Raw genomic sequence first — 26,577 nt, 5'->3', positions numbered from 1 at the left:
AGAACAATATATTTTGTGAAGAGATGTTTAATTTTGATGTTATGACGGATAGATGTGTTCTAGACAAATATGTCCATACCATTTATTAGGTGATTTGGCGATCTAGAGTGCAGGTAGTTATAAAAGCATTATGAAATGTGATGTTATTCCCCATCTCTCATGATAAGAACCTTACAACACGATTTACTGATTTCACAGACAAACCACTTAGAAGTTAAATCATGGTGAAAATAGTTATTTTACCAACTTGTGGCAGATATTTAACACAAGGGACACCTGAAGTCAATCTTAAATGAATCATTCTTTATTAACAGCATGCTGGAGAGATTACAACACACTTAATGCGCAGGGTACAATACTGTCATAATCTCTCACGAGTCAGTCCCTTCATTTCTCCTTTATACGCTGCTGCACAAACATGACCAAGGAGAAACATATTATCCATTCAGGAAGAGTCTCAAGGTGGAGGAGAGAGGTCTTTGTCCTGTCTAAGCCCTTTCCTGGGCGTTGAGCTAATAGCTCAAGATCTAGCCAAATCTAGCTCCTCTTCTTCTGTCGCCCCCCCACCCTGTGACTAAACCACAATCACATTTCAACTTGATAACAGAAAACAACAACTCATTGGCAGACAGTTTACAGAACATGTAAACCTTGAGAAAGAACACAGAGAGCATATACAATTTTCCACTACAAACTCAGAACATAGACGATCACCAAATTGACAGATGTTTCATGAGTTTCATTCCTTTAAGAATGATAAAGAATAATACAAAAAAAACTTTAACACACTTTTTTTGTAATAACTTTCATGTTTCGCTGCATCTGATGTTTCAATTTTGGTCTACACATCACATGTTTTCAGTGCAGTGGTTCAGGAACAAGTTTATTTTAGCTAAATGCGGACTCTTACTTCCAAGCGTGTGAACAATCTGAAAGGATTTTGCAGAAGAATAATAATGAGTTATACATACAGTCCCAGTCAAAAGTTTGGACACCTACTCATTCAAGGTGTTTTCTTTCTTTTTTCTGTTTTCTACATTGTAGAATAATAGTGAAGAGATCAAAACAATGAAATAACACATATGGAATCATGTAGTAACTAAAAAAGTATATTTTATATATTTGAGATTTTTCAAAGTAGCCACCCTTTGCCTTAATGACAGCTTTGCACACTCTTGGCATTCTCTCAACCAGCTTCATGAGGTAGTCAACTTGAATGCATTTCAATTAACAGATAATTTGTGGAATTTCTTTCCTTCTAAATGCGTTTGAGCCAATCAGTTGTGTTGTGACAAGGTAGGGGTGTACAGAAAATAGCCCTATTTGGTAAAAGACCAAGTCCATATTATGGCAAGAACTGCTCAAATAAGCAAAGAGAAATGACAGTACATCGTTACTTTAAGACATGAAGGTCAGTCAATTTGGAAAATTTCAAGAACTTTTCAAGTTTTTTCAAGAGCAATCGCAAAAACCATCAAGAGCTATGATGAAACTGGCTCTCATGAGGACCGCCACAGGAAAGGAAGACCCAGAGTTACCTCTGCTGCAGAGGACAAGTTCATTAGAGTTACCAGCCCCAGAAATTGCAGCCCAAATAAATGTTTCACATAGATCAAGAAACGGACATCTCAACATCAACTGTTCAGAGGAGACTGCGTGAATCAGGCCGTCATGGGTCAAATTACTGCAAAGAAACAACTACTAAAGGACAACACTTGCTTGTGGCCAAGAAACACAAGCAATGGACATTAGACCGGTGGAAATCTGTCCTTTGGTCTGATGAGTCAAAATTGTAGATTTTTGGTTCCAACCACCGTGTCTTTGTGAGACGCAGAGCAGGTGAACAGAGGATCTCCACATGTGTGGTTCCCGCCGTGAAGCATCGAGGAGGAGGTGTGATGTGTGGGGGTGCTTTTTTCTTCAGATGACACTGTCTGTGATTTATTTAGAATTCAAGGCACACTTAACCAGCATGGCTACCACAGCATTCTGCAGAAATGCGCCATCCCATCTGGTTTGCGCTTAGTGGGACTATCATTTGTTTTTCAACAGGACAATGACCCAACACACCTCCAGGCTGTGTAAGGGCTATTTGACCAAGGAGAGTGATGGAGTGCTGCATCAGATGACCTGGCCTCCACAATAAACCGACATCAACCCAATTGAGATGGTTTGGGATGAGTTGGACCGCAGAGTTAAGGAAAAGCAGCCAACAAGTGCGAACTCCTTCAAGACTGTTGGAAAAGCATTCCAGGTGAAGATGGTTGACAGAATGCAAAGAGTGTGCAAAGCTGTCATCAAGGCAAAGGGTGGCTACTTTGAAGAATCTAAAATATATTTTGACTTGTTTAACACTTCTTTGGTTACTACATGATTTCATGTGTTATTTCATAGTTTTGATGTCTTCACTATTATTCTACAATGTAGAATGTAAAATAAAGAATAAAATGAGTAGGAGAACAAACTGCAATATTTGCTTTCAGTCACCCTGCATTATCAATGATTCACAATTATTAGTATCGACAGATCCAAATATACCTTGAACAAAATGTGTGGTCTTGACACTATACCACAATTATTGAATTGCTTTTCAAACACTCACCCCAGTTTCTCTAGTTGACAGTGTGGATCTTTCTGTAGTGCTTTGAGGAAGGCTTTTCCACGCCCATACGTGTTATGGTCCAGATCCAGCTCTCTCAGGTGGAAGGGGTTAGATCTTAGAGCTGAGGCCAGAGAAACACAGCCATCCTTGTTGAACTTACAGTTTGCCAGCCTGTAGGAAGAATCAAATTATTTAATTTCAGATCAATCATTCATGTATAAAACCTTTCAGTGTAAAGCCCACATTGTTTTATTTAACCTTTATTTATACAGGTTTTTCTCATTGAGATAAAATCTCTTTCCAAGAGAGACCTGGTCCAATAGCAGCAGGGGGAACAAAGTTCCAAACAAAACAACTTACATACACTAACAACATTGAACAAAACTATAGACACACATACAGTACAACAATTACATATTATGTAAAAAAACAGTTGTCCAAAATACAATTACACTCTTCTGTGATATTTACATCGATCAAGTGTTTAAACTCCACCAACGTGACTAGATCATCACATTTTAAAATGTTCAGGAGAGAATTCCAGGACCACAGAGCTGAATAACAAACTATTTCTACCATGACCTGTTCAAAGTCTTGGTACTGTTAAAAGCAAACGAGAATGGGACCGTAACTGATATTTATTTACTGACCTGTTTAAAAAAGAACAGAGATAAAGTGGTATTTTACCTAGTATGGCCTTATAAATCAGTGTATACCCGTGTTTAAGCCTACGCAAGGTCAATGACGACCAGCCAACAGCGCTGTAGAGATCACAATGTGTTAGACGTTTTTGATTGGTAATGAACCTGAGGGGAGCATGATATACTGAGTCAAGTGCTCTCAGGGAAGTTGTTGAGGCCTGCATACATACATACATACATACATACATACATACATACATACATACATACATACATACATATTGTGTGTGTGTATATATATACATACACACACACACACTACCGTTCAAAAGTTTGGGGTCACTTAGAAATGTCCTTGTTTTTGAAAGAAAGGCCATTTGTGTGTCAATTAAAATAACATCAAATTGATCAGAAATACAGTGTAGACATTGTTAATGTTGTAAATGACTATTGTAGCTGGAAACGGCTGATTTGTAATGAAATATCTACATAGGTGTAAAGAGGCCCATTATCAGCAACCATCACTCCTGTGTTCCAATGGCACCTTGTGTTAGCTAATCTAAGCTAATCTAATCTATAATTTTAAAAGGCTAATTGATCATTATAAAACCCTTTTGCAATTATGTTAGCACATCTGAAAACTGTTGTGGTGATTAAATAAGTAATATAACTGGCCTTCTTTAGACTAGTTGAGTATCTAGAGCATCAGCATTTGTGGATTCGATAACAGGCTCAAAATGGCCAGAAACAAAGAACTTTCTTCTGAAAATCGCCAGTTTCTTCTTGTTCTGAGAAATTAAGGCTATTTCTTGCGAGAAATTGCCAAGAAACTGAAGATCTCGTACAACGCTGTGTACTACTCCCTTCACAGAACAGCGCAAATTGGCTCTAACCGAATAGAAAGAGGAGTGGGAGGCCTCGGTGCACAACTGAGCAAGAGGACAAGTACATTAGTGTCTAGTTTGAGAAACAGATGCCTCACAAGTCCTCAACTGGCAGCTTCATTAAATAGTACTCGCAAAACACCAGCCTCAACGTCAACAGTGAAGAGGTGACTCCAGGATGCTGGCCTTCTAGGCAGAGTTCCTCTGTCCAGTGTGTGATCTTAATCTTTTCATTTAATTGCCAGCAATTTTGAACATTAGTGTATATATATAAATAGTCACTAAAATCTAAAACCGCCAGTAATGTACATCGTACCAGCTCCTTCCTGGCCTCCAGAGAAAAACAAGCCTTATGCCGGTAATAAAAACCTATTCTCAGTTTGAGCTTCCTTATCAAGTTCTCCACATGAACAGTGAAGCTCAGCTTGTCATCAACCCACACTCCCAAATATTAGACTTGCTCTATAGTAGGTCCATCCATTGTAGCAATGACATGGTTAGTAACATGCCTAGCATTTGAAAATACCATGCATTTTGTTTTACCCAAATTCATAACCAGCTTTAGATCATACAGATTCTGTTGTATGGTGTTAAATGCTCTTTTTGCATTTTCAAAAGCTAAATATAAACTACTACCACTTGAATAAACAGTATCATCTGCATAAAAATTAACATCTGCTGTTTTAATATGATCCCCAATGATGTTGATATGTAACCTTTATTTAATTAGGCAAGTCAGTTAAGAACAAATTCTTATTTACAATGACGTCTTAACGGGGAACAGTAGGTTAACTGCCTTGTTCAGGGGCAGAACAACAGATTTTTACCTTGTCAGCTCAGGGATTCGATCCAGCAACTTTTCGGTTACTGGCCCAACGCTCTAAACACTGCCGCCCCAAAAATTAACAACAGTGGGCCCAAAATAGAACCTTGTGGAACACCTGAGCACAACTCTATGGACTCAGATTTACAATCACCCGCCATTACACATTGTGTACGATTTGATTGGTTTATAAATTACCTATCTAGAGCATGACCAGTAATTCCACATTTTAACCTTTGCACCAACACAGCATGGTCCACGGTGTCAAATGCCTTCGACAAATCAATAAAGACAGACACACTATGTAACTTCTTGTCAAGAGCACAGTGGATGTCATTTAAAAGCTTCAATGTTGCTGAAACAGTACTGTGACCAGACCTAAAACCTGATTGCATTCCATTTAAGATGTTGTTTTCTTGGCGGTAGGCCTTCAGCAGACTACTAACTAGGGACTCCAATACCTTTGACAGTACAGACAATTTTATATGGGTCGATAGTTGTCAAGTAGCGAAGAATCACCTTTCAGGATAGTCAGTACAAAAGCAGATTTCCATAACATCAAGAGTGAGGTTAAAAATACATGTTATGGGGAGAGAAATTATGTCAGCAACTAGGTGTAGGAGGCGGGGGTCTAGATCATCAGGGCCAGGGGATTTCCTTCTATCAATTTCTTTCAGGGCTTTACACACTTCTGAAACAGAGCTGAATGAGAAAGAGAACCTGATGAAGGAGTGCATAGGGTTGTGAGGTAAATTCACAGGGGGCTCATTTATACCGTTAACTTTTCCAAATAAACTGCCTGCATCTAGAAAATGCTGATTTAAGGCTTTCAGAATAGAGGTTCTCTCAGTTACAATCTGTGTGTCTACCAACAATTGTTTGGGAAGCTGTGTATCTTTAAATTATCCAAAGTAGATATAAGGTAGTGGTCTGCTTTCAGTTTTAGCCACACCCATATTTCGAAGACATTTAAAAGCCATCCAATCATCTGCCGAACCAGACCCTCTTGCTTTAGCCCACATAGCATTTCGTTCCCTTATGATTTTAGTAAGTTCATCAGTATACCAAGGGTTCTCTCTGCCCTTAATCCTGCATTTTTTTAAAGGGGCATGTCTATTGCATACATCCTGGAATGCGTTGTGGAAGTAAGAAAACATCAGCGATTAATTCAATTATATTCCATTCAATATATACATCATGTAAAAAACCTTGAATATCAATCATCTACATTGACTAGGGCTAAGCCATGTGAACGTACTCCAGCTTCTCCAGTTTGCACTGTGGTTTCTCCAGTCCAGCAGAGAGCAGCTGTACTCCTGGATCAAGTAGGTTATTGTTACTCAGGTTGAGGTTTCTCAGACTACAGAAGTTTGAGCTGAGAGCAGTGGCCAGAGCCGCACAGCAATTATAGGTGAGTTTGCAGTTATCCAGGCTGGGGAGACAAACAAAAAACCTTTGAACTTAGGATGCAAAGAACGACAAGAATGCCTTCTTATAATACATCTAGAACCATGCCTGTTAAGCTTAACTAAATCAAACCCACAATAACAGTTGTGATTGTAATGGCATAAAAGCTTGTCATAATCACCTCAAAATATCTAGTTTACAACAGGGAACTTCCAGCATAGCAAAGAGCAGATTCATTCCAAAATCTCCTGGGGAATTTAAACTCAGGTCCAGCTCTCTCAGGTGAGAGGGATTTGACATTAGAGCGGTGGCAAGAGAAGCACAGCCTTCCTCCGCCATACCACAGTCACTGAGCCTGCAGAGGATGAAAGTAATTCACTCAACCATTTCTAAAGGATGAACAGAAATTCTATAAATAACCTTAAAAAATAAGACAATAATTGGTGACTTTAAAATCGGTCAAAGTAGTTACATTCCATTTCAATACCTCAGGATCATCAGTTTACAATGTGGATTGCCCAATCCTGTAGACAGCCTCTTTACTCCCAAATTCTCCAGATTATTGCGACTCAGGTTCAGCTCTCTCAGACTTGAGGAGGTTGAGCTGAGAGCTGCTGCCAGTGTCTCACAGCATTCCCAACTCAGTCCACAACAAATCAGGCTGGTAAAAATGTCAACAGATCATGAGAAACACAATTTCCTTTTAACCACAGTAATTATAAAACTCACCTCAGTTTCTCCAGTTTACAGCATGGATCCTCCAATCCAGCAGAGAGCAGCTTCACTCCTGAGTCTCCTACGTTATTTCCGGTCAGGTCCAGCTCTCTTAGGTGTGAGGGGTTTGATTTCAGGGCTGAAGCCAGAGAAACAAAGCATTCCCCTGAACAGTTTTCAAGCCTGCAGAGAGAAAGACAATCAAATGTTATAACTAAAACATATAGTTAAGAGCCACAGACGTTCAGTTTGACTCTTTCCAAATGTAATAATCAATTATATGAATGAAGTATTGTTGTAAGTTGTATAACTGTACCTCAGTGTTTTGAGTTCACAGTGTGGGTCCTCCAGTAAAGCAGAAAGTATCTTCACTCCTGAGTCTCCAAGGACATTTTTACTCAGGTCCAGCTCTCTCAGGTGTGAGGGGTTTGACCTCAGATTGGAAGCCAGAAAAGCCCAGCCTTTCTCTGTCATACCACAATCACAGAGCCTGCAGTGGATGAAAGTAATTCACTCAACCATTTCTGAGGATGAACTGACATTTAATTAAAAGGTTGTGAAAATAAAAAAATAAGACGAGCTGAAGCTACAGATGTAGAATCTTAATTTGAGCCAGTTTGCTACAGCAGGAGCATAATCCTGCAGCAACGGGAAATGTGGATTATAATTAGTGGGCATTTTTGTAGGGGGTTATACATTTCTTGTTAGTGAAAAACTTTTACAACTCAAATATACTACAAATTTGCATTTCCTGCAAAATTCTTAGCAACAAAAGAGTCATTAAGATCCTACATCTGTAGGGAACAGCAATCGTCCTCCATGACACTACAGAATGACAGCCTGATCAAATGAAGGGAAGAGGCCTTCACTCCATATTGATACCAGCTGGAACAGTAACTTTTGCTCAAATTCAAAAATCCCTTCTCTGTTTAGTTACACATTGTTACAAAAAAACGGACCTTAATTTCAATAGCTCACAACCTGGATGCTCCAGTGCAGCAGACAGCAGTATTGCTCCTGCATCTCCTGCTTTATTGTTGCTCAGGTCCAGTTGTTTCAGGTGTGATGGGTTGGACTTCAGAGCACAGGCTAGGGAAGAAAAGCCTTCCTCTGTGACTCCACAGGTTACAAGCCTGCAGATAAGAGAGGGATATGTTTTCTGTTTCAGCTGAACCTGTACAGTTTATTGAGTGTCAACCATCAGTATCTCAACTATCTGAAACCCAGAGGGCGTCTCCATCAACACTTTCCTCAGTGTCTCCAGTTTACAAAGCAGATTCTCCAGTGCAGCAGAAAGATAGGCCACTCCTGAATCCTGTAGGTTATGATTGTCGCTCAAGTCCAGTTCCCTCAGGTGTGAGGGGTTTGAGCCCAAAGCTGAACCCAGAAAAGAAAAGTCCTGCTCTGTGATTTGACAGTCTAACAGCCTGCAGATAAGTAGAAAATAGTTTCAATCTTTCAGTTTTACACAACACATCTTCCACAATGAAGTTCATGGTGTTTAACTGAGACTTATTTTACATATTGTAACAGTGTGGCAATATTATTTTTTTAAGGCCATGTACAGAAATCAATCAATTGTAATTATATTATTATAACATCTAAAAGTGACTAAATCATTTTGCCTTGTAAAATATAATATTCTATCACTACAAGAGAATTGATAAAATACAAATCATTAAAAAGGTGTATTATGCATTGCTCTGCTATTTCCTGGTTGCTAAAATGTGAAAATATCGAACCCCTGTGAAATATATTTTCCATAAGCAAAATGTTTGTATTTTCAGCTGGTGTACAAAACCAAAAGTAACTGAAAGTACGGTAAACATAGAAATAGCGCACATGAAACAGATCTACCACTTCTTATGCTTTCAATTACAAATCTATAACTCACATTTCTATGTGAATTTGGTAGGGTCGCCCAAAAAGTTACATATTGCAGCTTAAAAAAATTATGTCAATCATCACCTCAGGGTTTCTAGTTTACAATTGATGCTTCTCAGTCCAGCAGAGAGCAGCTCCAGCCCCATATTGTGCAGGTCATTCTTACTCAGATCCAACTCTCTCAGACTTGAGGAGTTTGAGCGCAGAGCTGAGGCCAGGGCTTCACAACATGTTCCAGTTAAGCTGCAATTAACCAGACTAAAAAAGAATGTGATTGCTGTATATTTAGTCAAATACCAGAGTTAACAACATAACCATGTTGAGTGGAGAGATACTCACCTTAGTGTCTCCAGTTTACAGTGTAGAACCTCTAGTGCAGCAGAGAGCTGCTTCACTCCTGAATCTCCTGGGTTATTGTAGCTCAGATCCAGCTCTTTCAGGTGTGCAGGGTTTGACATCAGAGCTGAAGCCAGAGAAGCACAGCCTTCCTCTTGTACTTTACAGCCTGACAGCCTGCAGAGAAGTAAGAAAGGGTTTCACTCTTTCAGGATACAAAACCACAACTGAGAAGTTTCACAATAAATAATCGATTGGAGATAGATGTGTTATCTTTATCACAATAATATCATGTAATAGTTATAATACTCACTTCAGTGTTTCCAATTTACAGATTGTATTCCCTAGTCCAAGACAGAGCAGCTCCACCCCTGTATCAGTAAGGCCATTGTGACTCAGATCCAGCTTTCTCATACTTGAAGTACTTGAGCTGAAAGCTAAGGCCAGGTTCTCACAATTTCTCCAAGTGATATTGCAAGAATTCAACCTTGGTGAAATAAGAAACATTTGAATATCCTGCTCAAAGTGATTTAGTCCAATGTTTCTTAAAAACTTTGGTCTGTAGACCAGCACAAATTTGTATGTTTTGAATCTGAGACACACACACACACACACACACACACACACACACACACACACACACACACACACACACACACACACACACACACACACACACACACACACACACACACACACACACACACACACACACGAGGGAGAGCTTACAGAATTGTTTTAGAGGCTTTGATCACTGGCATGAGCCTCAGAACACCTTCATCTGATCTGACAAATTTCTTCAGATCAAACACATCCAGCTCCTCGCCTGAGGACAGCATAACAAAGGCCATAGCGGACCAATGAGAATATGAGAGTTCGATCTTCGAAGCACCTCCTGACTTCAAGTAGATTTGGATTTCCTCCACCAGAGAATGGTCATTCAACTCATTCAGACAGTGAAACAGGTTAATGCACCTCTCTGGAGAGGGATTTTTCCTGATCCTGTCCTTAATGAAGTCGACTGTGCCCTTGTTGCTCTGTGAGCTCCCTCCTGTCTGTGTCAGTAGGCCTCGAAAGAATGTCTGGTTGGACTCCAGTGAAAGGCCGAGAAGGAAGCGGAGGAACAGGTCCAGGTGTCCACTCTCACTCTTTAAGGCCTTATCCACTGCACTCTTGTAGATGTTGTCTGGAAGATATTCTTCATACAAGACGATTCCAGTCGAGTTGGATGGTTGTTGTGGTGTTATAACATCTTCATTGTTGTTTTCAAATGAGAGAAACACATACAAAGCAGCAATGAACTCCTGAAGGCTCAGATGAACAAAGCTGTAGACCACCTCCTGGTACGCACACTCTTCTCTTAAGATCTGTGTGAACACCCCTGAGCACAAAGAAGCTTCTCTGACATCAATGCCAAACTTTTTCAGATCTTTCTCATAGAAGATCAGGTTGCTTTTTTCAAGCTCTTCAAAAGCCAGTTTTCCAAGTTTCATGATAGTCTCTTTATCCCAGTGGAGGTCTGTGTCAGAGTCTTCGTGATACTTCTGCGTTGTCTGTCTTATCTGAAAGATCAGAAACTGTAAGAACATTTGTGTCAGATTCTTGGGCAAGTCTCCAGTTACTGCTTTACTCAACAGTCTCTCTAGAACAGTGGCTGAAATCCAACAGAACACTGGTATGTGGCACATGATGTGGAGGCTCCTTGATGACTGTACATGTGTGAAGATTTTTTCTGCCAGTTTATCATTACTGACTGTCTTCTTGAAGTATTTCTCCTTCTGTTCATCCCTAAACCCTCGCACCTCCGTCACTTGGTCAACACACTCAGGTGGGATCCGATTGGATGCTGCTGGTCGGGAAGTTATCCAGAGAAGCGCAGAAGGAAGCAGTTTCCTCTTAATGAGGTTTGTCAGCAGTGCATCCACTGTGGTTGACTTTGTGACATCACGGCAGATCACATTTGTCTTGAAACTCAGAGGAAGTTGACACTCATCCAACCCATCAAAGATAAACAACACTTTGATGTTTTTCAAGTTGGAAAGTCCAGATTCTTTGATTTCAACAAAGAATTCATGAAGTAGCTCAATCAAACTAAGTGTCTTTTCCTTCATCAAATTCAGCTCCCGAAAAGGAATTGGAAATATGAACTGTATATCCTGATTGGCTTCTTCATTAACCCAGTCCAGAATGAATTTCTGCACTGAGACCGTCTTTCCAATGCCAGCGACTCCCTTTGTGAGCACAGTTCTGATAGTCATGTCCTGTCCAGTTAACGGCTTAAAGATGTCGTTGCATTTGATTGCCATCTCTTGTGTCGCTGGTCTCCTTAATACCGCCTCAATTTGCATCACCTCATGTTCTTTGTTGACCTCTCCACTTCCACCCTCTGTGATGTAGAGCTCTGTGTAGATCTTGTTTAGGAGTGTAGGACGTCCTTGTATAGCTATTCCAGGAAAAATTCTTTCAAATGTTTTCTTCAGGTAAGATTTCAGTTCTGTTTGGCACCCTTCAATATTCTTATCTGAAAAATATTGGTGAATAATGCTAAATATTCTTCCGTTTTTTTAACACAGGACAGGATTTTATCTCGTAGGAAGTCAGTCAAGTGTTGATGATTGCACAGCCAATATTTCCCATAATTTACCTTTGTCTTTAGAATTCAGAGTTGTGCTGGCATGGACTGCAGAGGGTTGACCTGGGATGATAGAGCAACAGAACATTAATAGCAACCAATGCCTTTTTATCAGTGCATTTGTGTGTTGGTGTGGATGTAGAGAGACTCAGCATACTATAGTTTACCATTCCCTGTAGCGTTTTTATTTAACATTATATGTGCAGCGTTCCAAGATGGCAGCATGTCAAGTCGTTTGTCTGTGACTAGTACATTTTAACCTACTAATAATCTATCTATTTATGGTTGCGTAACTTCGTTGTTGTGTAGTGCAAACAATTTTATTTTTGCTGGTGTAAAGATCACAGGTCCTCCTCAACTCGGCACTTCATTACTTGAAGTTTACCAAAGTAACCCTATCTCTGGCTGGCCTGAGTTCCTCCTTCGTCCGCGGAGTGTCTTGTCCAAGCTGCTCCTTTTTGCTCTTCGCCTGGCTGTCAGTGGCAGCTCAACCCATTCTCTCTATCGCCCTCAACACCCAATCTACTCACACGCGCAAACACTCACATTGACTCACATACACTCCCTCTCTCCCCTTACCTTCGTTGGCCTCTTATTTTTTTGTCAGAGAAAATGACAATTTACGTGGTATTGCTTTGTGCACTGGCTTTACTGAACTCTGGAGAAAACGAACATTGTCGCAGGGTGAGTACATCTGACAATGTGCTCTCCCGTCCATTAGACATTTTGTCTGCAGGAACTCGCTCTTTTTTACTCGGTCCACTCGTCCAAGTGCCGATGCATTTGTGGCATGATGTGAACAGTACGAATGCGTGTCACTACCAAAGTCTAATGGTTTTAAATTACTGTTTTGTATTGTCTGGAAACTCACTTGTAGAATTCGCTTGCAGTAGGTCTCTTAAAAAAGAGAAGCCGTGCAAGGTTATTAAACAGAGGTGCCTAGTTATTCTTCTGTTGTTGATATCAGGTAACGTGCAACCTAACCCTGGCCCTGATATGCAATGTCTCCAAACCCCCTCTGATTTTAAATCAAGATCTGGTTTTGGTATTTTTCATTTAAATGTACGCAGCCTGTTGTCAAAAATTGATGGGGTTAGGATTTGGGCTAAATCAACTGATGCTGATGTAATTGTGTTTTCTGAAACCTGGCTCAGCAAGTCTATTTTTGATAAGGATATTTGTATAAGTGGTTACAATGTTTATCGCACTGATCGGGTTAAGAAAGGTGGGGGTGTGGCTATATATGTAAAATCTAAATTCCATGTAAGTGTGGCAAAGTCTGAAACTATTTGTAAACAGTTGGAATTTCTTGCTTTGAATATTGAGGTTTCAAAGGGTCTCTCTATAACTGTGATTGGCTGTTATAGACCCCCCTCTGCTCTCGGTGATGCATTTTCTTCTTTGACGCACCTTTATGTCTAAACTTCTTTACAGTGAAATTATCTTGATTGGTGATCTCAACTGGTGTTGGTTAAAGCCGGTGTCTGATGATTTAAAAATGTTTTTTAATTCTATGAATCTTACCCAGTTGATTAACACACCCACTCGCCCAAATCTTAAATGCCCAGATAAATCTACCCTGATTGATTTGATATTGACAAATGTTCCACATAAATATTCTGCGGTTGGTGTTTTTTGTAATGATTTAAGTGACCATTGTGCTGTTGTTGCTGTTAGAAATACTAAGGTTCCAAAGACAAATCCACGTTTTATTCGTAAGAGAAATTTGAAGTGTTTTAATGAGCAGGCTTTCTTTCATGATTTGTTTTATTTTGACTGGAGCAAGATTGAGCTCATCCCTGATGTGGAAACTGCCTGGATATTCTTTCATTATGTTTTTTTCCAAATAGTAAACAAACATGCCCCATTCCGCAGGTTCAGGGTTAAAGCGCGGGATAATCCATGGTTTTCTTCTGAGCTGTTTTGTATTATTCACGACCGTAATCTAGCCTGGGCTAAAGCAAGGAAATCTTGTTCTGATGCTGATTGGCTTATTTTTAGGCAGTTAAGAAACAAGTGTTCTTTTCTTCTCAGGAAGGCCAAGTCTGAATATTTTATGTCTGCTACCACTGATAACCTGAATGACCCTAGAAAGTTTTGGAATGCTATTAAGTCTATGTCTGGTAACAGTAATGTTAATGAATTACCGTCATGTGTTTTGAAGGACTCTGTTGCTATATATGACAAAACTGAAATGCTGAATTGTTTCAATGAGCACTTTGTATCATCTGGTAGGCTGTTTGATTCAGTGTCCTCTGTCTCTGTACAACCCTGTGTGGATGAACCAGTGTCCTCTGTCTCTGTACAACCCTGTGTGGATGAACCAGTGAGAGCTGGTCAAACTTTTAGCTTTTTGCCATTCTCAGTGCAGGTGGTACATAAAGCCCTGAAATCCTTAGATCAAAGAAAGCCTGCAGGTCCTGATCTTTTGGATCCCTGCTTTTTAAATCTGGCAGCTGATTTCATAGCTGAACCACTTACATATCTGTTCAATCTAACCCTGGAATGTAATGAAATTCCAAATATCTGGAAATCAGCATTTGTCCTACCACTTTTAAAAGGGGGAGATCCAACTCTTTTAAATAATTATAGGCCAATCTCAAAGCTGTCACCCCTGGTGAAAATACTTGAAACCCTTGTAAGTGAACAGCTAAAAGAGTTTTTATTTACTAACTCTATTTTATCTATGTACCAATCGGGCTTCAGGAAGAAGCATAGCACAATTACAGCAGCCATGGTTTTAAATGATATCACTGAAGCCCTTGACAAAAAACAGCACTGCGTCTCACTTTTTATTGATCTCTCTAAGGCTTTTGATACAGTTGATCATGCTATACTAAGGCAGAGATTGTTGAGTGTAGGTCTTTCGGAGCATGCAGTTGTATGGTTTACTAACTATCTGTCTGATAGAACTCAGTGCACTCAATTTGATGGGCTTATGTCTGTTAAATTGTCTGTCCTGAATGGTGTGCCCCAAGGCTCTGTACTTGGTCCTCTCTTATTCACTATTTATATAAATGATTTAGACAAAAATTTCCAAAATGCACAACTTCATTTTTATGCTGATGATACTGTTATTTACTGTTGTGCCTCATCTCTTACAAAAGCTTTCCAGAACTTGCAAACTGCTTTTTATACTGTTCAACATACCTTGTGTCAATTGAAGCTTATCCTTAATACTGACAAAACTAAACTAATGGTGTTTTCTAATGCAAGAAATAGACCTCTGAACCTTTCACCTATTACTACCTGTCAGGGTAAGGAGATTGAGGTTGTAACCTCATATAAATATCTTGGAATTCTAATTGATGACGGCCTCTCTTTTAAATTGCATATTCAACAACTTACAAAAAAATTGAAGCTGAAATTGGGTTAGATTTTAAATCTCAATGAGCCCTTCCTGGTTAAATAAAGGTTAAATAATTTTTTATTTTATTTTTATTGATGCATAATCAACTGATCCTTGCATATAATAACCATTTATCCTAAACAGCAGCAATGACATTGCATCAGGGCTGAGCTGTGATTGTGGTACTGGCTTTGGTTTAACTTATGGGACAGTGAAAAATAGCAAATGTGTAGAAAGCCAAGACATCCCAACTTTATACGTTGTTTCTGCAGCACAAAGGCTGCGTTTACACAGGTAGCCCAATTCTGATATTTTTTCCACTAGTCAGTCTTTTGACCAATCACATAAGATATTTTTCAGAGCTAATCTGATTGGTCAAAAGACCAATAAGTGAAAACAAGTTTAGAATTGGGCTGTCTGTGTAAATGCAGCCAAATAGGGAGAGAGATGATCTTACCTAGATCTTGGACTAGATGAGGTTGTTGTTCCAGTAGAACCCTGTAAAAGGCTGATTTCACCTTTACCCCTCCTTTCAGGGCCTCATACAGCAGTCGCATCTGTTGCTGGCTGGTGCTGGCAGCACGGATATTCGAGTACATCTCCTCATGTATCATGCCCCTCTGTAGTAGGTTATCTGCTATGGGCATTACTATAGTAACCCTCTTTATGAGGTCAGCCATGTGCCGATCCACAAACTGGGCATCTGGGTGTGATGTTAGAAAGGCAAAGTTGACAAGCCAATCTTACAGACGTGCTCTCTGTGAATCTGCTCCTAAGTGGGCAGGACTAGGAGGAAAGCTTTGAAGATTTGAATGTCACATTTAACAAATATGACTTTACAAACATCTGTCAATGTCTCTGTGATAGTACTGTGGCATCATTCTTGCCAGGTTATTGCAATGTTAATCTTTAAGAACAATCAGCGCTTTGATTTTGTACAAAACATGATAGCATATAACTGTATTTACCATACATGTACCAAAGATTCTAATGCAAGGTAGTTCATATGGGCTTTTTACTATGGGAATCACTGTCACATTGTGGGCAAAACAAGTAAAAAAGGTGGGCAGAGCCATGCATGAGCTAGCAATATCCTATTGGCGCATTTTAGCATGTATTTGCATATTAATCCTACTGAATGCCAACTCTCTGAAGTGCTGGTGTGTAATAACTTGACATTGCCCATGCACTCTTTCTAAACAACAATTATTTGAAAGTTTGGCAATGAGACAAGTCTACAAAACTCAGTGTACTCTGTTGGTAACACATTCTAGTTTTGGGAACAGAATACTGAGTATGAGAAAATAAGCAGAACGTCGCCCTAGTTTCATCTTGCGGCATCTTCTCCCTCAGCCTTGCCACTGGACACTCTCTTTATATAGTAAACAGAGTAAGCCCCCTAGTGGAAGTGACAGGTTTTTCTGGTTTTGACCAATCTGTGATTCCCCTATACCAAAGATGATCTATATTAGAGTGAGACTAACAAAATCAATTGAGGCCCCCCGTCAGGTAATCCGACCATGATTACTACATTTTGATAACTGTTACGTTCTAATTATTATAGTAAGAACTCGACGGACACTGTGAAAGCTTAAACCAAGTTTATTCTTCCCAGAGGGTCGAACAGCTGTATCGACAGGGACATAGTTCCACCCGTGGTAGTATTCATACCCCACTTTCGGTGGAGTCTCCTTCTTATCGCTAAACATTGCATCATTATTGCTAGGCAGGGAGCTAAGTGATATGGGCAATAAAAGGTTCCTCCATTTATCAGTACTGCCTCATGTGACCGTTTTCCCTGCACTCAGCCCCTCCCAAACTTCATTATGGCACCCCTCATGTCTCTATTATAAGTCATTATTAATAATATAACTAATGATTAATAATAGTTCAAGCTCAGAAATCCAAACCCATCATAGCTAACCCCTAGACTAATTTACCAATCAAAAATGTTTAGTGACTATCACTCTAACAAAGGAAAATCTGCTGATGCACAACCAAATTTCGAAATTACTACAACTATTCTAACTCGCAACAGTAAGTTGGGACCCCCACTGAGTTCCTACAAAAATAAATAAAATAAATATGCCTTCAAAAGGGTGGCCCGTGGGCCGCCAGTTGCCCATCCCTGCCCTAAACATTACGAAATCTTTATTAGATCAAATAAGCCTCACGTAATTCGACTCTCTCGTAGTTCTCCATGCAAAAAAGGGCTTATCTCACATAGACAGACTTTAAACTTGGTAAATCCTCTCACTTCACCTCTTCCTATATCATTCTTGGAAAAATGTGATATGCCCATACCATACTATGACCAATGTTATTCTATCCTTTGCCATATGAAAATAGTTCAGTGCCATTTGTGAACTGAAAGTTGATCACAAAGATAAAATGTCACGTACCATCATCTGAACTCATGGCTGCAGACTCAGCCATGCTAGTAGTTAAACCTGGGGACAGTTTGAGAGAGAATGACAGAGAAAAAGAGAGACTTTTACATTGTGTAAACATAGGAAACTGGCCAAAAGCATTCATTGTTAAATTAGGCTATTTCCTTACATTAACTGGAAGTGAGATTTGAAAGCTTTATCATGTTGGTCTATGGATATCTCCTGAAAAGTTAAACTGTTAAGCCATGAACAGTAAATTGCCTGTTAGTGTATCCACCCATGATGATGGCTGCAGATGTGTAGATTTTCTGCTTCTCCACTCCTTTTATCCTCTTGACCTCACTGTCATACCCTGACTATACCGTTCGCGTCGCGTGCGCGAGCGTTGCAAAATAAATTTAGAAATCTATGTTATTCAATTATTGCACCCACACTGCTCACGCGCGTCAACGAGCATCTGCGTTGCCAAGGGCTAAAATAGAAGTCGGTTCTATTTGTGACGCAGATCGCGCTGCAAGTCCTGCCTCTCCCAATTCCTCATTGGTTTATAGAAGCAGGTACCATCTCCTCATTGGTTATACCCACGTGGGTGATTGAAAGACTAACTGTGCTGCAGGTCATCGTGGTAATACTATGAAAGTTTAGATGCCAATCACCATATACAGTGGGGCAAAAAAGTATTTAGTCAGCCACCAATTGTGCAAGTTCTCCCACTTAAAAAGATGAGAGAGGCCTGTAATTTTCATCATAGGTACACTTCAACTATGACAGACAAAATGAGAAAAGAAATCCTGAAAATCACATTGTAGGATTTTTAATGAATTTATTTGCAAATTATGGTGGAAAATAAGTATTTGGTCAATAACAAAAGTTTATCTCAATACTTTGTTATATACCCTTTGTTGGCAATGACAGAGGTCAAACGTTTTCTGTAAGTCTTCCCAAGGTTTTCACACACTGTTGCTGGTATTTTGGCCCATTCCTCCATGCAGATCTCCTCTAGAGCAGTGATGTTTTGGGGCTGTTGCTGGGCAACACGGACTATCAACTCCCTCCAAAGATTTTCTATGGGGTTGAGATCTGGAGACTGGCTAGGCCACTCCAGGACCTTGAAATGCTTCTTATGAAGCCACTCCTTCGTTGCCCAGGCGGTGTGTTTGGGATCATTGTCATGCTGAAAGACCCAACCACGTTTCATCTTCAATGCCCTTGCTGATGGCAGGAGGTTTTCACTCAAAATCTCACGATACATGGCCCCATTCATTCTGTCCTTTACACGGATCAGTCGTCCTGGTCCCTTTGCAGAAAAACAGCCCCAAAGCATGATGTTTCCACCCCCATTCTTCACAGTAGGTATGGTGTTCTTTGGATGCAACTCAGCATTCTTTGTCCTCCAAACACGTCGAGTTGAGTTTTTACCAAAAAGTTCTATTTTGGTTTCATCTGACCATATGACATTCTCCCAATCTTCTTCTGGATCATCCAAATGCTCTCTAGCAAACTTCAGACGGGCCTGGACATGTACTGGCTTAAGCAGGGGGACACGTCTGGCACTGCAGGATTTGAGTCCCTGGCGGCGTAGTGTGTTACTAATGGTAGGCCTTGTTACTTTGGTCCCAGCTCTCTGCAGGTCATTCACTAGGTCCCCCCGTGTGGTTCTGGAATTTTTGCTCACCGTGATCACTCACTTGTGATCATTTTGACCCCACGGGGTGAGATCTTGCGTGGAGCCCCAGATTGAGGGAGATTATCAGTGGTCTTGTATGTCTTCCATTTCCTAATAATTGCTCCCACAGTTGATTTCTTCAAACCAAGCTGCTTACCTATTGCAGATTCAGTCTTCCCAGCCTGGTGCAGGTCTACAATTTTGTTTCTGGCGTCCTTTGACAGCTCTTTGGTCTTGGCCATAGTGGAGTTTGGAGTGTGACTGTTTGAGGTTGTGGACAGGTGTCTTTTATACTGATAACAAGTTCAAACAGGTGCCATTAATACAGGTAACGAGTGGAGGACAGAGGAGCCTCTTAAAGAAGAAGTTACAGGTCTGTGAGAGCCAGAAATCTTGCTTGTTTGTAGGTGACCAAATACTTATTTTCCACCATAATTCGCAAATAAATTCATTAAAAATCCTACAATGTGATTTTCTGGATTTTGTTTTCTCATTTTGTCTGTCATAGTTGAAGTGTACCTATGATGAAAATTACAGGCCTCTCTCATCTTTTTAAGTGGGAGAACTTGCACAATTGGTGGCTGACTAAATACTTTTTTGCCCCACTAAGTTCAAAGAAGAAAAAGCCTGGAAGGTGGAGAGATGACTAGAAATTATTCGGTTGACCGTTTTATGTGTGGATTAATTGTCGGAGTAGAGGACCTTGGGCATTTCAGGTAAAATAACAACTCAATATTCATATCCCAGGACAAATTAGCTAGCAACAGCAAGATAGCTAAATAGGACAAATTAGCTTGCAAGTGCAAGCTAGCTAGATAAATTGCCGTAAATGTTTCATCCTTTTCGACCTGTCCCCAAATGAATGTAATTGGTTCAGAGTTTGTTTTGATATTTTAACCTGCGTGTCGTGATCGCGTTTGGTGTGGGGGGTCAAAATAAATGTATGCACGATGGCGCACGCGCGCAGCCGGTATTGGGTTCAGTGTCTGCGCGCACACACACACACACACACACACAGGTTTCTGGTGAAAAATTCAAGAATGTGAGGTTTTGATAGAAGCCTCGTATATACCTCGTGCACATGCGCCCTTTTGAAACTAAATTAAGTAAAAACTACATTTAAGAACGGGACACATATAAATAGCGCACAGATCTACCGCTTCTTAGACTTGCACTTAATGAGAATCATAGATCTATAACTTGGTCGAGTCGCCCAGAAAGTTACATATTGCAACACGTATTGATGCCATAAGTCAATGACGTTGCCTGTCGATGATTTTATCGGGCGGAATAATTATTTAAATGGTTTCACTGTCTAGATCCGTCTACCCTTGTAAAACAATGCGTTTCTGACTACATCCGGAGGTGGTCCAGATGCGTCTTTTAATCGTCTACATCGGTCTAAAAATATCAGGACAAAATACTCATATTAGAACCATTAGAACCAGGTATAATGGGGCTAGAGAGAGCAAGCTGGTGACATACCATAGGCCCACTCCAGGCTACAACCGTGAATGATTCTGCATTTTGATTGACTTGCAGTTTGTTCTCAAATTTCATTGGGTCCATAAAGTGCTTCCAATCCAGAAGTTACAAAAACGGTCACAAAAGTGTACAACTTCAGTCTATAATTGTTTTTATTTTATTTTATGCCATAAAGGACAATTTTCATAAATATTCAACTTCATAATCTCCAGGTATGAATATACATTGCCTTCGGAAAGTATTCAGACCCCTTGACCTTTTCCACATTTTGTTACATTACAGGCTTATTGTAAAATTTATTAAATAAAATAATCTGCAAACTACACACAATACCCCATAATAACAAACCGAAAACAGGCTTTTAGAAACCTTTGCAAATGTATAAAAAAAATACAAAAACATAAGTACCTTTACAGAAGTATTCAGACCCTTTGCAATGAGACTCGAAATTCAGCTCAGGTGCATCCTGCTTCCATTGATCATCCTTGAGATGTTCCTACAACTTGATTGGTGTCCACCTGTGGTAAATTCAATTGATTGGACATGATTTGGAAAGGCACAAACCTGTCTATATAAGGTCCCACAGTTGACAGTGCATGTCAGAGCAAAAACCAAGCCATGAGGTCGAAGGAATTGTCCGAGACAGGATTGTCGTGGAGCTCCGAGACAGGATTGTGTCGAGGCACAGATCTGGGGAAGGGTACCAAAACATGTATGCAGCATTGAAGGTCCCCGAGAACACAGTGGCCTCCATCGTCCTTAAATGGATGAAGTTTTGAACCACCAATACTCTTCATAGAGCTGGCTGCCCGGCCAAACTGAGCAATCGGGGAAGAACGGCGTTGGTCAGGGAGGTGACCAAGAACCAGATGGTCACTCTGACAGAGCTCTAGAGTTACTCTGTGGAGATGGGAGAACCTTCCAGAAGGACAACAATCTCTGCAGCACTCCACCAATCTAGCCCAGACGTTAGTTGCTTTGCAGTTTCCTGTTTCATTTACAAAATAAGTCAAGAGCTCGTTTTAGAATGGCATTTAATAACGACGTTGTACCAGTAGATGGCGTAGTAGCCTTGGTTTCATGCATGTTAACATTAGAAGCTTACTCCCTAAGTTTGTTTTACTCACTGCTTTAGCACACTCTGCCAACCCGGATGTCTTAGCCGTGTCTGAATCCTGGCTTAGGAAAACCACCAAAAACCCTGAAATCTCCATCCCTAACTATAACATTTTCCGCCAAGATAGAACTGCCAAAGGGGGCGGTGTTGCAATCTACTGCAAAGATAGCCTGCAGAGTTCTGTCTTACTATCCAGGACTGTACCCAAACAATTCGAGCTTCTACTTCTAAAAATTCACCTTTCCAGAAACAAGTCTCTCACCGTTGCCGCTTGCTATAGACCACCCTCTGCCGCCAGCTGTGCCCTCGACACCATATGTGAATTGATTGCCCCCCATCTATCTTCTGCACATCTACCATTCCAGTGTTTAATTGCTATATTGTAATTACTTCGCCACCATGGCCTATATATTGCCTTAACTCCCTTATCTTACCTCATTTGCACTCACTTTTTTCTACTGTATTATTGACTGTATGTTTTGTTTATTCCATGTGTAACGATGTGTTGTTGTTCGTGTCGCACTGCTTTGCCTTATCTTGGCCAGGTCGCAGTTGCAAATGAGAACTTGTTCTCAACTGGCCTACCTGGTTAAATAAAGGTGAAATAAAAATAATGTTAAAAAGTATATGCTTGGGCCTTCAACAAATTACTTGTGTGAGAATTATACTATAAGGACACAAAATAACCTTTTCTAGAATAACTGCCTGAGCTGCAAAAAAATAAAGTAAATATGATTTAGGCTAGGCCTAAATAACACACAACAGTGTTCATAAACTGAACTTCAATTAAAGTACTCGGTCTGCTACCAAGAATTTGTAAGATTCTTGTTGAAATGAAACAGACAGAGGCCAGTCTACAACCGTCAGAATGTTTATTTACGAGAACTCTACCAATCATATCATGTACATTGGTTTATATATCTCCCATTTCGTCATAAATGTCCCTCCTCCTCTCAGACAATGACAATATAGTTTACAAGTCTTCTCCTACGCATACATTGCTTATCACATCCTGCAACATGTTACACAATCTACTGCAAGCCCAACAGTTTCTCCCCTCTCTGGGTGGTGAGACCTCCTTCCCTGTTATCAGGTTCACAGTGGTCACAAGTTGTCTGCCACAGTTCCTTGTCTGCTAACAGTTCCTCTTTCTTATGGACAAACATTCTTCATCATTATACAGAGACAGGGTAGAATTATGTAAGATATAGTCCTATCATTACTTTAAAATGTATACATCATTTAGTCATTATACATAAAATTCATAACACATGTATGCCCATGCTGTAGAGATACACCTAGTGGACTGAAACTTCACTGTTGTAGGCATAATACAGCTAGTGCTATCTAGACTTACGCTGGCAAACAAATCCATTACATTAGCTACCTAAATGTGAAGTAAACTCAACTGAGGAGTAATAGAGAATGGAGACTTTTAACTTGAAAACGTGCAGGATACCTCTTTCCGGTTTCCCTGACTTTTTTTATACTGTGTTAGGCTTGTTCACATAGCACTCCTCACAGGCCGTTTGGTGCACGTTTTTTTTTGTTGGTGAGATGTAGCTGCCAAATCTCTGAAAGGTATCATTGTACGTCAGAATTGCAACAAGATTTGTTCAAGCCTAAAATGTTAGTCTGTAATTGTAACATGGTGTTTGTATGTTCAGAGATTAAATTATACTTTTCTTACGATCCTAATGATACGTACATTCAACCTTTTGGTAGCTATCTGGCCCCATAGAAACTCCCCAAATACAGGTGTGCCAAGCTTGTAGCGTCATACCCAAGAAGACTGTAATCGCTGCCAAAGGTGCTTCAACAAAGTAAAGAGTAAAGGGTCTGAATACTTATGTAAATGTGATATCAGTTTGTTATTTTTAATACATTTGCAAAAATGTCTAAAATTCTGTTTTTGCTTTGTCAATATGGGGTATAGTGTGTAGATTGATGAGAACATAAAAAAAAAATCAATTTTAAAATAAGGCTGTAAAGTTAAGTAAATGTGGAAAAAGTCAAGGGGTCTGAATACTTTCCAAATGCACTGTACATTTAGGGCGTGTCTCCAGATAGTGACAGGCAGCAGGTGTTTGTGTTTTTGTTACACTTTCTGTAACTTTATAGTTAGTAACGTCCCAAGTGAGTCTGTTTTGTCCAGTTAGATGTGTAATATATGCTAAATGTTTTTATGAGATCATTTATAAAAGGGAGATACTTTTTTCACTCGTTTGGTGGATTATTCTTTATCTCAATATATTACAGATTAAACGTGAGCAGCAGGCTAACCGCATTCCCTTACCTTCTATAAAACTGTCGAAAGTGCAATCCTTGAGGAATAAAACAGACCAGTTGCAGGCAAAGGTCAATCATCCTCACGAGTACAGAGCCTGTTTTATGGCTTTTACTGAGACTTGGCTGACTGACTCAGACATGAGCTGTGTTCAAATACTCATACTAACTGTACTTAAATGGAGTATGTAGTATGCTTATTGGTCATCGTATGGATATAGTTAGTATCCACTCTGTTCGTAACAGATTATCGTTTTGGGAACAGAAAACTGTATTGAGATCAAATGTTTCATCGATGAGAAAATTTGCAGAATGTAGGCCAAAATCCATCTTCTCCCACTGAGCCGATAAAAAGTAATTACTTTAACTAATTAAGACAAATGTTAAAATGTTGAGCAACGTAATAATGTAATGACTTTTCAAAACAGTTACGTTACACGTTATGTTGGCTGACAATTTGGTAGCTACGCTATCCTCACGAACTGCACAGCATTACAGTATGTCATTTTACATTTTGCTAACGGACACCGCTCCTTGCATTTCACCTTGCCCTGATTTCACCGGCTACCCAACTACAGGGACTATTTTACACTGAGACTTTTTAAGAACATTTTATTTCAGCCAGTGGTGTAAAGTACTTAAAAGTACTACTTTGGGAGAAGGAAGATGGTGGACTGAACGTAGTTATGTAGAGCACCTCAAGATAACAACGTAATATCGGTAAATTAGACTAAATATTAGCACTACACAATCTGGTGGGTGATAACCTTCAATCTGGATAACAACACAAAACAAATTTTAAGACTAGATAAATCTATCGAAAAATATTACGAAAACAAGCAACACCCAAACATGACGGAGAGTACGACAGGGGAACCTATTTCAAAACGGAAACGTGACTCTTCAGACGATTTAATATTTTCATCACTGGGAATAGTAAAGGTCGAAACCGATCTGTTAAAATCAATAAATGACAAACGGGGTATACTTGAACTAGTCAGTAAGGATATAAAATAGTTTAAGGCAAGCCTCGAGATGAGTGATGAAAAAGCTGCGACATTGGAGAAATACACAAACACGCTAAAAGGGACAGTCAATAAGACTGAAACCGATGTTAATGAACTTAAAAAGGAGAACACCGTTCTGAGAGAAGCCTGACTTGACATACAGACTAGATCCATGAGAGCGGATCTGGTACTTACAGGTATCCAAGAGAAAGAAAAAGTTCCTGAATCTGTAGTTAGTGAGTTCCTCCTTACAGCGCTTCAGATCCAACGCGAAGCTATCGACAAAATACAACTCGAACGTGTACACCGCTTCGAGCAGAGGTATGAACGCCCAATCGTTGCCAAATTTGCTTTCTTTAAAGATACAATAATGGTTAAAAGCCTGGGTAAAAGACTTGCTGGCACGAATATTGCCATGTATGATCAGTTCCCGAAGGAAATTGCAGAACGACGTAACGTTCTGTATCCAATTTTCAAGGAAAATAGATTAAAAGGGAAACGAGTAGCTCTCGTCGTCGATAAACTATATATTGATAACCAGACCGAGGTAAAGACAGTTTCAAGTTGGATATTCGGGCTTTCAAACCACTTGAGCCACAGACTCCAAATAAGTGTCATGATGTTGGAAAAATTGCGCACAACATTGCACAGGTCTTATTTTCACGATTTGGACATTAATTCGGTTTTCAAAGCTAATAAACATGTGGAAATGTGAGCAGCATTTTGAATTAGTTAGGGAGCGTAAACAAAGTACAACCTTTTTTTACATTCATATTTCAATAGCTCCTTGGTCATGTGACCTACTGACTTCAAACAAGGTTCAGAATGTCCACTGACTACCTTTCTATATTGCACACCCTTTAGTGTGTCCATTTTCATCTCACAAGATTTTACATAAATTTTTCAAAATGTAAAGTTTCAATAGCTCCTTGGTCATGTGACCTAGTAACTTCAAACAAGGTTCAGAATGTTCACTCAGTGGGCCTACAAATTGGACACCCTTTAGTTTGTCCATTTTCATCTCATATGATTTTACATTAATTTTTCTAAATGTAGAATTTCAATAGCTCCTTGTTCATGTGACCTGGTGACTTCAAACAAGGTTCAGAATGTCCACACCGTGGGCCTACACATTGCACACCCTTTAGTTTGTCCATTTACATCTCACATGGTTTTACATGCATTAAAAAAAATAAAAAAATGTCAATAGCTCCTTGGTCATGTGACCTAGTGACCTCAAACAAGGTTCAGAATGTCCACTGACTATACCTTCATATCGCACACTCTGATGTTTGTCTACTTTCATCTCATGCTATTAGACTTAAATCTGTAAGCTTTGCAGGCCTTCATTTTA

The 26,577-nt window shown here is 39.8% G+C and overlaps 1 protein-coding gene across 1 annotated transcript; it reads right to left on the bottom strand.

Moving 5' to 3' along the window:
• Positions 1 to 288: 288 nt before the first annotated feature.
• LOC139584663 (NLR family CARD domain-containing protein 3-like) lies at positions 289 to 25,866 on the bottom strand. Its single transcript, XM_071416769.1, has 17 exons — positions 25,419 to 25,866; positions 17,675 to 17,722; positions 15,730 to 15,975; positions 11,936 to 11,986; positions 10,021 to 11,812; positions 9,605 to 9,778; positions 9,295 to 9,468; positions 9,040 to 9,213; positions 8,324 to 8,498; positions 8,031 to 8,206; positions 7,388 to 7,561; positions 7,087 to 7,254; positions 6,845 to 7,018; positions 6,539 to 6,712; positions 6,209 to 6,382; positions 2,603 to 2,773; positions 289 to 929 (listed from the first exon to the last, which is right to left on the bottom strand). The coding sequence occupies exons 2-17, from the start codon at positions 17,706 to 17,708 to the stop codon at positions 893 to 895; spliced, it is 4,068 nt and encodes a 1,355-aa protein (XP_071272870.1). The 5' UTR covers positions 17,709 to 17,722; positions 25,419 to 25,866; the 3' UTR covers positions 289 to 892.
• Positions 25,867 to 26,577: the final 711 nt, after the last annotated feature.

This window comes from Salvelinus alpinus, chromosome 9 (assembly GCF_045679555.1).
Source record: "Salvelinus alpinus chromosome 9, SLU_Salpinus.1, whole genome shotgun sequence".
Taxonomy (NCBI): Eukaryota; Metazoa; Chordata; class Actinopteri; order Salmoniformes; family Salmonidae; genus Salvelinus; species Salvelinus alpinus.
The sequence above is the reverse complement of the archived record's forward strand: the minus strand, read 5'-3'. Positions and strand labels throughout refer to the sequence as shown.

Coding starts and splice junctions, on each gene's coding strand:
- LOC139584663 (XM_071416769.1), bottom strand. CDS start 17,708: ATGGCTGAGTCTGCAGCCATGAGTTCAGATGATG. Junction 9,469..9,604: donor TGTAAATTGGAAACACTGAA/GTGAGTATTATA, acceptor ACTTCTCTGCAG/GCTGTCAGGCTGTAAAGTAC. Junction 8,207..8,323: donor TTTGTAAACTGGAGACACTG/AGGAAAGTGTTG, acceptor TCTCTTATCTGC/AGGCTTGTAACCTGTGGAGT.